Source organism: Zootoca vivipara, chromosome 12 (genome assembly GCF_963506605.1).
Source record: "Zootoca vivipara chromosome 12, rZooViv1.1, whole genome shotgun sequence".
Lineage (NCBI taxonomy): Eukaryota > Metazoa > Chordata > Lepidosauria > Squamata > Lacertidae > Zootoca > Zootoca vivipara.
The window spans coordinates 4,366,358-4,381,198 of NC_083287.1; the positions used below are offsets into that span (position 1 = coordinate 4,366,358).

The 14,841-nt window shown below is 41.6% G+C and overlaps 1 protein-coding gene across 2 annotated transcripts in view; it reads left to right on the forward strand.

The window, feature by feature from the left end:
• The window catches only part of GLI3 (GLI family zinc finger 3), a 251,261-nt gene extending 237,269 nt beyond the window's left edge, over window positions 1-13,992 (forward strand). For both annotated transcript variants that reach the window (XM_035129597.2, XM_035129598.2), the window contains exons 15-16: window positions 3,354-3,681; window positions 5,961-13,992. In XM_035129597.2, coding sequence (XP_034985488.2) covers window positions 3,354-3,681; window positions 5,961-8,224 — 2,592 coding nt within the window. In that variant the 3' untranslated portion in view covers window positions 8,225-13,992. The remainder of the gene's footprint in view (window positions 1-3,353; window positions 3,682-5,960) is intronic.
• The last annotated feature ends 849 nt before the right edge of the window (window positions 13,993-14,841 follow it).

Genomic DNA, 14,841 nt, shown 5'->3' on the forward strand with positions numbered 1-14,841 from the left:
ATTTTCTCTGTGGAGGCAATTTTTGGGATGGAGGAGTGTTCAATCATGATTTTTCTATCTGGAGTCATAGGTTTACCAATTCAATGTAAGCAAATCATTGCTTCAAATTTGAGATTCCCAGTTTGGAAAATATATCTAATACTGTATGGCTTCTTATAAAATGTGCCATGTTGATTTGCTCATCTAGAAATCTGTTAAGCACTCGTATACACACACTGATATCCTACATGTAAGAATCCCCCATATTTTTCAAGGGGAGAGTAGATCTGACTGTGCAAAGGTATCAACAGTGGGGAGTGGGGGGGCGTGGAAAGTCTGTATTGGGGAGCTCCATGTTTGTATTTAAAATCCTGGACCCAGATCAGAAATTGGACTCAAGTGACTAAATTTTAAGTTTGTTCTGTGTTTCAGGTGTGTCAGAAGTATTTCCTAGCCTAGTTAATATTTCATCAATGTGGTTGAATTAAGTGACTTTGGGGAGAAAGGGAGAGCAAAGATTATAAGAACCATGCAGAAAATAAAATTTACATATAACATTCAACTTAATGTTAATCAAAATTAGGTGCTAAAATAATTGAATAAATTATGACTTGACCGAGTTGTATGACTTTTGTAATTGTACTAATCTGGTATTTCTTCTATCTAATGCTCTTAAATGACTTGTTCTAACTTCCTAAGGACAGTGGGTAATAAGGTGAGGGGATTTTAACTTCTTCTCAATTCCTTCAATGCTACTTTTGAAAACCATTTGCTTGCTGCCTAGGAAAATTCCATCAAACACATCCATGGCATTTCATAACAAATGGCATGCAGTACAACTGGAATTATGGCAATTTTAAATAGACGTGTACGTGTTCACATTCACATCTGTGACCACTCTCTGTTTTGTGAATGAATGTGTCTGCTGTGAGCAATTAGTCAGCTACAAGAACAGGCTCCTGACTCTCAAATGTCTTTGTTCAGCTAGCATGAAACATTAACTGCCCCAGTGACGCTTCACTGGTGAATTAATTAATTTAAACATTGCTACTGGGGTTTTCAGCTGAATGTCCACAACACATTACTAATAATGTTACAAAAACTACAGTAGATAATTTTGTGTTGCTGGTGATCCTGAAAACACTTGCATGCTTGTTGTTCACTTAATGGGAGGTGTTTTTGTTAAAACCGTTGAGATTTATATCCGTGGAGATCAAAAGCTGATATAGGAGGCTGTTCTTGAGAGCAAAATGATTTTGCATGTCTTAATCAGGGTCCTTTGTACACTGCAACTCTGCTGGAGCACAGAAATTGTGTCCAATGTGGCACAAAATTCACCTTTCATTAAAACAATAACAGCAATTAGCCTCGGCGCTACAAAGATAGACTTTCAAGTATATGGGCCAGTGATGTAGATTTCCCAGAACATTTTAAATTACCGGTAAACTGTTTTCTGGGAAGTTTTCCAGTGCCCAAAGTCTATTGGAATCTGACTTCCATGCAATACTATAATGTCCTAGGAGTCCTACTGAGTTCAGTAGCGTTTACTCCCAGGTAAGTATGTACCACAGCCTTACCATGTTTATTTGACTTGCATAACAAGCAAAACTTTTAAGCTGTATTAATTTTACATGCTATATACACTTTTCAAAGAATTTCAGAGTAGCCTAAAAATATAAGCACATTTCCCAAACAGCTATAGTTAGTATTTGCATTGAAATATTTGACCAGGAAAACAAAACAAAAACCACTAACACACATTTTGTGTGGCTTAAACGGTACAATCAAACTAAATCACAGCTCAGATTGGGATTTATTTTTTGACTATTTATAAGTATTTTAAGGCAGAGCTTTCCGAACTGTGTGTCGCGACACGTTAGTGTGTCGTGTGCAGGTGTGTTGTGCAATGTGTGTCCGTATCTCTTATAAGGGGTTAGTTTAACCTTCAGTTTGCTAGTAAAATGGAATTACTGTGTCGCGAAATGATGCATGTCTATTGTCTAAAAAGCGTGTCACTGACATGAAAAAGTTTGGAAAGCTCTGTTTTAAGATACGGTGATTCAGTAGCATACCCCCCCCCCCCATCCCATGACAGTTAGCAAACTCAACACAGCCAGAGGTCTGTTTCTTTCTCATATAGATATTTCCTAGGAATGGATCCTGTTTTTACTTTGCTTTGCCTTGTTATGGATTTTTTTTTATTTACAGGGGATTTGACTAGATGACCTTTGAGACCTCTTCTAGCTCTGTAGTTCTATGATTGTATTTGTTGTTTCAGGTTAAGTTACAGGAGTGGTTTTAATGAAGTTATTTTGGTAATATCCGCTTGATACGCATCCATCTTATTAACATCTAGAAACATTTAGAAACATCCTCTAAAACACTGCTCTGCTTCTCTCTCTAAGATCTCTTTTAAGTGAGGTTGTTGAATACATGGCAAATGCTGCAGTGTTTGTCTTAAGCAGTCTGAATATCGCTGCAGTAAAATAAACCTTATGAAGCATATCTCTGAGCTTCTCCAGGGCAGCGGATATGTTTAACTGGGACAGGGCAATATGAGAGTATAGAAAAACCATCATGGTAGAAAACCATAATTCTGCTTTGAGGCACAGTGGAAGGGAAGTTTCAGGGAAATGGTTGCAGTGAGTAATACTTTAGCTGGTATTGATCTAGTGATGGTCATCGCTGCTCTGTGGGATATTTCCAATGGCATGATGAAGGCTTTTAGTGTTTTGATAGCAGCTTTGTTTTATTCACTGTATAGGCCAGTGATGCTGCACTGCAATGAGAACCAGACTCTTCTGAATATTAACTTTATAACACTAGCAACTCCATGGAGATGGGGCCATTCAGCTGCAGATGACCATATTGGCCAGGAATTAAAGAGCTACTTTCAGCATCGCCAATGTATTGAACTCACAAAGGGAATGTTTCCCAACTGTGCCACGAGACCCCTCTCATTTTCAGTAGCTTTTTAAAAAAGCATTTCGTCTGATGTGGGAGAAGGATGCTACTCCAGAAGCACAAGTCCAACATCAGAAGAATACACACACTCTTTTGAAGAGCATGCCCTAACCTTAGATTTCAGAAGCTTAAAGTGGTTTGGTGAGATGAGAGTCCTTGGTAGCATCCTGTACTTGCCTCAGCATGACTCTGACCCAGTAAGGCTTTTCGTAATAATGAAATTGTGTTTATTTCTCAGCCATCTTGCAAGGTACCTCATTTAAATAAATAACTGATGTACCTTGCAAGATAGCTGAGAAATAAACACAGTCCTGAGTTCTGTCTTGCCTTTCTCTAAGCATGAGGGACCTTAGGTGCATTCTGTTTCTAACTGGATTTCCTCCCCCCCCTATCTTTTCTCCTCCAAACAGACATCTCAGCCAAGCCCTGGTGGTCAGTCTACATGCAGCAGCGAGCAGTCCCCCATCAGCACCTATTCCAACAATGGGACCGAGCTTAATCTGACCAGTAGAGGTAGTGTAGGAGACCTCAGTGTCATAGATGAAACCCCTATCATGGACTCTACCATTTCCACAGCAACCACAGCACTTGGCTTGCAGACCAGGAGGAATATGACAGAGACCAAATGGATGGAGCAAGTTAAGCTGGAAAGGTTGAAACAGATCAGTGGAGTGCTTCCAAGACTGAACCCCATTCCACATTCCAAAGCCCCAACTTTGCCGCCTCTCATAGGAAATGGTAAGATGTGTTCATTTAATACAATCTCCAGGCCTAGACCATTGATGGGGACAGACTGTTGCCAGCACTGACTGCCCACACCTTACCAGGTTCAGGATACCTCAAAGACCACCTGATTCCTGTCCAGTTACTGAGATGTTTGGTGGAGTCACTGTCCATGTTCCCCATGGCATGGATGCATGGCTCCAGTAAACCATGTGTGATCAGTATTGTGGGCCGAATTTTATGGCACATCTTTCCTGTTGAGGTCACAGAACCCCCCCCCCCCATCCCTGCTGAACTTCTGGTCTGCCTACGGAATGCTTTTTGTTGTTATTATTCCAGCAGACATTTTAAATGGATTCTGATTTTATAGTTTTAACTGAATTTTATTTTCATTGTATTATATTCCATGTACACCACTTACAGAAGATTGGAATTAAGTGGTATATAAGTTCTCTAAATAATAAGATAAAATAATGAATGAATGAATGAATGAATGAATCCCCTTTATAATCCATTGGCACTTTACCCCCCCCCCCCCCCCAAAAAAAAAACCCTCAACCCTGCACAGGGTTTCTTTAGTGCTTTTGCCATTATAATACAACTAAATAAAATGTATGCTCATTCTAATTTGACAGTACCAAATCATGGAGTGTTGATAGACCCTTCCTTGACTAAAATCCTGAAGTAATACAGGATCAAAGCTGAACAACATGATCACCACGTAATTATGCCATGTAACTTTAGTTGGGATACAGCATTTCAAACCACAAATGGAGATGACTTTTTTGAATGCTCTTCCATGCATTCAAATGTTTCTTGCAGCAGCCCTGGCTACCAACTCCTCAGGCAAATAGTGCCTCTGGAGCTGACCAGGGGTGCTTCCCAGGCCCCTGTGGGGCAGCTCTCTTTGAGGTGGGGGGGGGGCAGCTCAGAGACCAGAGATTGCAATAGCTGCCCAGAGGACTCCCAAAGAGAGGGGAGAAGAGAGGAGGCTGAGGGAACACTCCCCAAGGAAAGGTGTTCAAAAAGGGATGAGGGGCTGCCGGCTCTGCAGGCAAGGGGTGACATAAATAGAAATACTTTATTGTCACTGTACCACTTGTTTACAGTGAGATTAAACGAGCCCCCCTCCCCCCCCACAATCTCATAGTAACTGGGCTCCTGAGCCCACCAGGGGTGCCACAGAAATAATGTAGTTGGTCAAGGGAGCCGTGGACCCCAAAAGGTTGAAAACCTCTGACCTGAGCCTATGCATGTCTACTCAGACCTTATGAGTTCAGTGGTGCTTACTCACAGGTCAGCATGCATAGGATTGCAACCTAATTTCCTGCCCATATCAAAGTATTATCCCAGGGTGAAGGGTACACTAGGGAAGGTAGTAAGATTCTTATTATTATTTTATTGAAAGATGGTATGGTAGAATTCTTGTGTTTAGTCCAAATTAATGTAGGTGATAGACGTGAATGGAGCTGGGAAACAAAACATACCCAGAGTCCATTGCAGGTCTCATCACCATTTGTGCCCAAACATTTTTTCCTTCAATTTCCTTTTGGAGCCATTCATGCAAAATATCTGTGGTATTTCTTGTTTCTGGTTTAAGTTCATTCCAATAAAGGGAACTACATAAAAGAAATTATTATAATTGCTTACAGTATTTTATAATGTTGTTTGGAATGTCATGCAAAAGATATTGAAGAGTGGCTTTCAAATTATCCCAAATAATTTATGGAATTGTGTATTTTGCAATTTTGGCCTTCGGTATGGTTTAATTAAGACGGTAATCTACATTTTAAAAAAGACTGCATATTTTCACAGATCCAGTCAGTGGAGTCCTACTAGAGACAAGAGAGACAAGCCAACATAGACCCAGTTCTTACCTACCGTAGTTCTAGGGTTGTAGTCGTGCTACTCTTAACATTCTTTTTTCTGTTTGAAGGTATTTTAATTTTTGTATAGAACAGCATTGTGGACTTCAGTTGTGTGAGCTACCTAACTGAAGTAGCACAGCACAGCTACCAGTGTAAATCTCAGTGGGAACTTGTCCACAGCACCAGGCAGCACCGTTTATTCTGTTTTGCATTGTGGCCAGTGTCTGGGCAATGCCTTCAGCTTTCTTTCATCTTGCAACATTATTCTTTGTGTGCCTGAATCCAAACGTCCTGTTGGCCCCATCATCAACATTTTGGAAATATAATGGCATTTTCTTGGAAACGCCTGTAGCACATTTCGTACCATTTCTTTATTTCACCTGATCAACCTGGAGTCTTTTCTTCTTTCTTTATCCCCCTCCCCAGGTACTTATTCAAGCAGCAGCTGCAGCATTGGAGGAAACATGACTATTCTAGCCAATAAAAATGAACTCACAAACATGGACATTACTATGCTAAACATGCTGAACAGAAGGGACAGCAACACCAGCACCATCAGCTCAGCCTACATGAGCAGCCGCAGATCCTCTGGGATTTCACCTTGCTTCTCTAGTCGGAGATCCAGTGATGCTTCCCAAGGCGAGGGGAGGCTCCAGAACATCAGTGTTACTGATTCCTATGACCCCATTTCAACTGATGCCTCTCGGCGATCCAGTGAAGCCAGCCAGTGTGATGGCTTGCCAGGTCTTCTCAGCCTGACCCCGGCCCAGCAATACCGGCTGAAAGCAAAGTATGCAGCAGCTACTGGTGGACCCCCACCAACACCACTCCCTAATATGGAGAGGATGAGCTTGAAAACAAAAATGGCACTATTGGGTGACTGTAGGGAGTCTGGAATGTCACCACTGCCCCCAGTGAATTCTCCCCGAAGATGTAGTGATGGTGGGACAAACAATTACAACAGGCGACACATGCTGCCCCACGATGTGTTGGGGAACAGCACAAGGAGAGCCAGTGACCCTGTGAGACCAGTTTCCGATAACCTTTCCTTCCCCAGAGTCCAGCGTTTCAACAGTCTCAATAGCTTTAACCCTCCTGCTTTGCCTCCATCTATGGAAAGGCGTAACTTCATCCTTCAGAACTACACCCGTTCTGATGGTGGCTTGTTCCGCAACTGTTCCCCTTGTCCTCCTAGTATCTCTGAGAATGTGGCCATGGAAGCTGCTACAATGGAAGCAGATGGCAGTCTGAATGATGAGGATCTCCTACCAGACGACGTGGTCCAGTATTTGAATTCTCAGAATCAGGGTCCGTACAACCACCTGCCGAATGGCGGACTAGATCACAACAGAGTGCATCACAATTCAGCATTGGGGTACGGCAACAACTTTGACCAGTCTCCTCCACCAAACAACTCTGAGGCCAGTAAAAATGACCTGCCCATTCAGTGGAATGAAGTAAGCTCAGGAAGTTCTGACTTGTCTCCATCAAAATTAAAATGTGGGCAACGGTCCCTGATCCAGCACACTCAAACCTTAGGCCTCTATAACAACATGGTCGTCCAACAGCAGCACCATGGGCTGGAGAGAAATGCTGCGTCCCAGCAAAATGGCTATCAGCATCTTCTAGACAACAACGGCTCCTGCAGTTTACAGCAGAATATGGTCATGAACAACAGTGACACCAGTCATTCTTACCACCTTCAGTCAAATAAGGCACAGCTGTATGGCGAAAGTATTGGCAGACAACCAGTGGGCAATACCTATGACATTGTGATTCAAGGGCAAAAGCTGGGAAATAACTTCATGGCAAATAATGGAAACCAGCAAAGTTTTGGCTGCACGGCAGTATCAGAGGAGCAGTCTCCCAATGTAATCAGCAGGATGCAGGGCAGAAATGTGATTGCCCAGGAGTACCTTCATAATCAGTCAACAGATGATATCTATTGCCAAGAAGTCAATCATTCCCATAAAATGATGATAGAGCAAGTTTCAGCTCCATCACAACCCACCCTTTATCAAGGGCCACAAAGTTGTCCATTGTCTCACAATGCTGGGATCCAGCCGTCAGGTTTGGTGATGGGGAAAGGGTACCAGCCCTGTGCCAACTACTGGGGTGGCAGGCGACAAAACACATTAAGGAATAACTTGGTGCAGCCACAAGGACACATAAGGGATGCCAACCAGCCACACAGGGTCAATGGCATCAAAGTAGAATCCCAAGGTCAGTCGCAGCAGTTCTGCTCTAATATGCAGAATTACTCTGGTCAGTTGTATGACCAAACCACAGGGTTTAGCCAGCAAGCTCTGAAAACAGGTGCTTTCCCCCTTTCAGAAGCTAACTGCCTGCTTCAGGGGACGAGTGATGCTACTTCGTCAGAGCTTCTTTCCCCAGGAGCCAACCAGGTCACGAGCACCGTTGACGGCATTGACACCAGCAGCCTCGAAAGTGTGCAGATTGATTTTGATGCTATCCTAGATGATGGTGACCATGCCAGCTTAATTTCAGGAGCCCTGAGTCCCAGCATCATTCAGAACCTCTCCCGCAATTCCTCCCGCCTCACCACTCCCCGAGCGTCTCTTACATTCCCAGCCATGCCCATAAGCACAAACAACATGGCCATTGGGGACATGAATTCTTTGTTGACCTCACTTGCAGAAGAAAGCAAGTTTCTTGCTGTTATGCAATAGACATACACAACTTAGGAGATGAAAGATTTTTTTAAAAAGTAATTCATTTTTTTAGTTGCTTTAAGTACTTTAGCAGTCTCATCTCACCTAAATGGGATGTGTTTCAAGTATATTCCTTTTATGGAATAAGGACTCTGAAAAACCCTAAAGTGTTCTAGGGAGAAACTGTCTTCCGTTTCAGTTCTGAATCAGTATTGTTACACCCACAGTCCCCTTTTTATTTTTAATGTTTATACGCTTCTTTTTATTTTATTATTTGTTTATATATATTTTTTTGTAATTGTAAGCCAATGTAAATGTGTGATGTGCATGCTGGTTTATCTTTGAGGAAGGTCTGATAAAATGGCATTGCCTCTTCCTGTAACTCAAAAGGAAATACAGTCCTATATGGTTGTTGCCAGAGTTCTTACACAGCCAGGTTCTAACGTGTAGACACAACATTACCAGGAGCACATATATATATTGAAGTTTGGGGTGCCATCCTCTTAGCACTGATCACGCAAACCCTGTCAAGAGGAATGTGTGAATGGTTTAAAGCAACTAATTTATTCAAAAAAATTCCCACGTGTGATGGTTTGAGTTGTCATTTCTATTGCTCTACACCAGTGGTTTTCAAGTTTTCTGCATTCAAGGACCTCTCCACATAATGGTTTGCCTGAGGCAAATCTTCTCAGTCATGTTCTAGACTGCGCAGTCAGTTGGTGCAGAGTGCTGGCTTGGCCTGCTGGGTCTCATCATGGCCCTACTTGAGCTGAGGAACTGCCCAAGACCACATTGGCTATATCCTGCAAGGGGGCGGGGGGCCAGTGTAATGAACAACCCTGTCATTACTGATGTTTTCACTGAAGAACTTGTAGAAGTGCTCCTAACAAATGTTAGGGTTCTCCAGAATGCAGCTTGAAAACCACTGCTTTGGACTGAGGAGAGACAAAATACCATATAAATAAATAACTCTGAAGCATATTCCAATAAAAATAAGTTGGTTAAAAAAGAAAATAATGACAACATGACTGCCCATTTTTATGTCAAAAATTGGCTTCACTTTCCAAAACCTCCATCGCATAATGAGCAAGCCTCACATTTTTTTTGTTACAAAATGGGGAGTAACTTGAACATCTGCGTGTATGAAAATAAATCAATATCTATGCCAGTGCTATTATAAGTCTGCTTGTCTAAGACATAAATGTAAACACAAGTTGCACTTTTAAGCAAGGTTTAGTTCAAATTGTCGGCATTCACTTCAGTGCAATATGCATAGATCTAAGTGGTTTAAAAGCTCAAGCTGTAATATTCCAAATGTTTAGTTCTTGTTTACTATAATTCCATTTAACAATAACTGCCTTCCAGTGGTGCTGTAAATGTCCTGTATCAGTAGTTTGACGATACGGCCAAAGCTTCATTCATAGAAAGAGGCAAGAATGCCACCAATTCCAGCTACCTGCCCCCTATCAGCCTTCCACTGCCTCACCACCCTAAGCCAGGTGCCGGAAACTTCAAGCACAAATGAGCCATACAAGTAGGCAGGTGTGATACAGAGGAAGGCAAGAACAAAGCAAAACAACAGAACAAAATGAGAGGTGCTAGTCCTTGATAAGAAGGTTGAGTCCACAGACTGAACATCACATCATTTATTGCATAATGTGTATTTTATCATCTCCCCCCCCCAAGAAAAATAAGGGTTCCCTTTGGGATAGGGAATCTGTTAATAAGTTCAGTACAAGAACGTTTCACTCAGTAACATCTATTCTGATAGCTCTTCCACCAATATCCACCAGTGGTGGTCTATCCCAAATGTAGAAGTTGCTATTCACACTACATTATTTTTTACATAATGTTTATAAAATCTTCATATCGTTCCTATGCCATTTGTGGAGATTGAGTTGGCCTACCATCTAGAGTTCAATTTACTTATCCCTGACCTGTTCATTTTTCACCGCCATCTTGGTTGCTTTTCTAGTCTTGTTGCACAAGGCAACACAACAGCAAGCACAATTACATCCATGCATTTAAATGAGCTCAAGTTAACTCTGTTGGATTGTGGCTCTTACATTTGTATTCGGTGTAGTAGTCTACTCTGTTTCTTAATGATCCATTGTATAAGTGAAGAATTGGTTTGTGAAAAGCAGAGGTTACTCTAGAGATTTCTTTGCACCTCTGAGTTTTATCAGGACTTTATCTTTCCTGTTGCTCCAACTCTGGGCTGGTGGACTTCCAAAAGGCACATTTTCCTGGAACTAAACAGCTGCACCACTTCTCCAACCCTTAATCATGTCAAAATTACAATGTGCTGTCATTACTGCACCAGATTTCTTATGTTTTGGGCTCGGGCAATATTATAGCACCATGATTTGAACCCACCTGGTGGTTTCTTTACCAATAGAGCCTGAACCCCTGTGGTGTTTTTCATTAAACCAGTCCAGTTGTACACACACTGTGGCCACAAACCAACACTTGTACACGATGACCCTCCACATGTTGTCTGTAACATTGCAAAACAACTTAACATTGTGTGGAGAATCTCATCTTCAGTATCACACATTCCTGAAAGTTGCTGATGTAGAGGTTCTCCATAGAATTGGAAGTATTGAAGTTAATTTGCCATCTATTCATTATCATGTTTCTGAGCTTAGAAGAACAATCAACACAAACGTCCTATGAAACAATTGAAACAAAAATTATTGTAATGTTTTTGACGATTGAAGTCCTGTTTGGATGAATGTTTCCTTATAGAATGTACTTGTGTGTGAGGTTAAGTTCTAGCAGTGGATCACTCGGAGAGGCCAATCTTTTCTACTCTTCCAGGGCTGCCTTCAGGGTAACCAAGGCCACTGCAGTGTGTGTCCCTCCTGAGCCACTATGGTAATATTGGAACATCTTCTAGGACATGTGAAAGGAGACTGCAACCCCAGCCCCCTCAATACCAGCATTGCCCATGTGTTTCCCAAATTTAATGGTGCAGTGTCAAAGGAGCACATCTAGGAAGCCACCTTACATCAAGTCATACTATTCCTCTGTCTGGCCCACTGTGATCTAAGCATTCCAGGGTATGGCGGGGGGGGGGATGGTTCTGTTTTTGTTTACAGGAAACCTTAACGTTCCTTGCACTTCCCAAAACAAGTCAGTGCCATCCTTCAAAATTCACACTTCTCAAAATGTTCATGTGCAGTTCTCCAGCCAAGTAACGTATACAAAAACTGCATTTACTAGCATAAAGAGTGCATAGAAATGCACATGTTAGTGGAAATAAGACCCCAAAGTGTTTGCAAATGTGTCTACATTAGGCAAAACTGTGTGGGGAAATGTGCATATTAGCAGACACCCACACTAAAAATGCTGGTGAATGTTCATGAGGAATGTAAATCACAACTAACATGAAAATGTAGAGAACTGAACTTAAAACTGGAGAAAGTGGGAGAAACCAAAATGGACAGGTCTTCCCACTGCCCCCTCTAGAGTCTCAGCAGGGACCTTTTATCAGGAGATGCCATGGACAGCCTGGGAACCTCCACATGCAAACATGCTCCTGTAACTAAGCAGTGTAGCCCCTCCTGCTCACTGTAGCAGTTCCCACCCTGGAAGTATTGTCAGATAGAGACCCAAGCCGGAGTTTAGATGTTCATATTCTTTGCTTATACTGATCATTCCTAAGTAGTTAGTAAGATGGAGTCAGATAGGTACCCATTCCATCAACAGAGAGAAGTCCGTAATAATTACGACCCTTATCATTACCGCCACCTTCCCTCAAAAAAATGCTATAGGACTTAGAAAGCAAAAGCTGGCAGGGTGAATTTCTGGATCATTGTCTGCCCCAACCGTATCTTACACAACCCATCACCAAGTCACAAAATGGCCCCTGTGCACCAAGACTGGAAGCAAGAGGTCACATGATAGGCTGCTTGGCTTGTGTTGGGTTGTTTGGGTTTTAACTGCAATTTCTTGCACTCCTGTCAGAGGCCACTTCCTAAATTTAGCTTCTTAAGCTTAGCTTCGGCTATATTGTGAGGCAATGTGGGGAGGGACACTTCAAAATTGTGTATATGGAGATTTTTGAACTCCCCTCTTTATCCCAGTCAAAGTCAAGACAATTAAGTTATCTCTACAGTCCCACAGTTATGGGAACTTCCTCCTCATTACGCATAAAACGAGAGAATCTTTCAGAAGCACAGTAAGAGGCTTCTCTCGTGCCAGTTAACCTACTTAATAATGCAAATGCCACACTTTATATGTGTTCTAGAGGCTATTCTACCTGCCACAGTCCTCCAGGATCACTTAGGCCACAGGTTCATAGAGAAAATGCATTTTTAAGACTTCACCCCCAAATAATCCAGACCTGTGCTGAATTTAGCATGTCTAAATGTGTCTTCTGTAATTTAAGACAGAGGGAAGGTAAGCACTGCTAAAAATCCTTACTTTCTGCCACAGAAGCTTAATCTATTTCAACACAAAGAACAATAATGACCAGAGTTTATTATTAAAGGCATTCTGTTGACCGTAACAAGAAACATATATATACCCATCAATTTAACTTTTCTTTCATGGACCTTTCCCTCCCCATCTGTGTTATCTTTTTGCGTTGCCAATGAACAAACAAAGGAACTTTACTTCTGAGTAAACACGGCTAGGATTGTGCTGTAAAGAACATTATAGAATGGGTTGGAACCTGCAGTTTAGACTTCTATCTCTGCTGAAGAAAGGTCTTGATATGGTACTATGTAATAAAAGTTAATTTCTGAGCTTTTGTTATTTCTGTCTTAAATGTGATTTCCTTTTCCAGTAATTCTAAGAGGATGTTGGATAAGTCATGGGTTAGGCCTCCTTCAATCAATACACTTTGACCTTTTCCATGAAAAAAACTGTGTTTCTATTCCTGCAATGGATGTGCCTTATTTTGAGTTGTTTTGGTTAAAAGCAGCGGGGGGAATAGTGCCAAATTTAGCTATAAGGCTGTACTTACAATAACAGCACATACCACTGTTAATAAAACTGCCTGAACATTGTCTTGTGAATCTTAGGCATTCATGTGTTATTGTCCATATAGGAATCGAATGCCGTCTTTGAGAAAGTTCATTTTTGTCAGCCTGCATATTTGTAAGATTTTTTTTTAAAAAAACCTCATGTTCATTTTTTTCACCTCAACTTTTTTTTTTACTTTTATAAGAAGTGTAATCTCTTTTTTAAAAGAAAAATGTGTAAATACATTTACATACAATAGGAATAGTGTTCAGATGTAACAGATCTTAGTGGTCTTCATTTGATAAATCTGCATTTATGATCTGATGTTCTCCAAGCCTTAGATCAGCTTGAAGGAACTTAGCACTGTGTACATATCAATTGTACTTAGGCTTTCTGAACCACTTCTTAGCCCTTTTGTACTGAGGAATAAAATGTTTCTTACAATGTCAATAAAAACTTCATTTGTATTTAAGTTCTCGGCTTCCATCTTTATTTTTTTAAATGGTAACATTGACAGCTGTAAATCATTACTAATAATCATTGTCAAGTTCCAAGCCTCAACGGTTGTGAAATTATGGGTTGCAGAGGGTAACCCCAGTCCAGAGCCCCACGCGTGACCTGATGCACGCAGAGCTCATGAGCATGTCAACTGTCTCTAAACGCTATGAGAGAGGAGAACAGTTCCATAAAAGTACATGGTAGTGTCCCCACACACAACCATACAAATAAAAGCAAATTTTAATGGGCCGCCATTTGCAGAAAGGGGACTTCTATTAGTACATGAAAGCTGGACAGAGAGCCAGAGATAACTGGATTGGATTAGCTGAGAAAAGTGCTTGGATGGCAGAGTGCCCATAGGACCTCTATCTGACCAGTAAGCATGCCTTCTGACAACGGGGCAAATGGGATGATGGGTCCATCAAAAGCTTCCAGGTCAGGCTTTGATCAGTGGTTTGAACAGCATGGGGCTCTGTTGCTGTATTCCCATGAATGCAATAGTGCAGCTACACCCTTCATTTCCAATGTTAAACGTTCATTCACAGAAATACACTTAAGAAAAAGGTTCTGAGAATACTTAATCCTGCTCGGGTGCACTAATTTGCAGGCTTCCTTCTAGGATTTAAAATTGGAATGTGGGCACTAATGCTAAGGGACACACAATTTCCAAAGCAAAATACAGCAGAGATACAGGGAGAACTGCTAGGCAGTTACTGTGTTTTATCCAGAGCATGTTGATTTCTAATTCTTATTATTTCCGAGAGGAATTGTGCCACAGCCAAGGTTATATCATTTATCTTAGCTTCAAAAAGTACCTTTTTAAGAAACTTAAAGCCCATCAAAAGCAAATAGTTGGGAGGGGAGAGATTTTCAGGAGGAATGTGGCAAAGATGGTCTGCCTGCTCCATATTATGGTCATAATCCAGACAGGGCCACAACTGCTGCTTTTTCTGAAGGAGAGGATAACTGCAATGCATTGTAGGTAGGCCTGCCTTTGAAGGCTATTTGGAAAATACAGTTTAATCATACCCTCCAACATTTATCCGATGGAAATTGTTGTTTAGTCGTGTCAGACTCTTTGTGACCCCATGGACCAGAGCACGCCAGGCACTCCTGTCTTCCACTGCCTCCCGCAGCTTGGTCAGACTCATGTTGGTGGCTTCGTG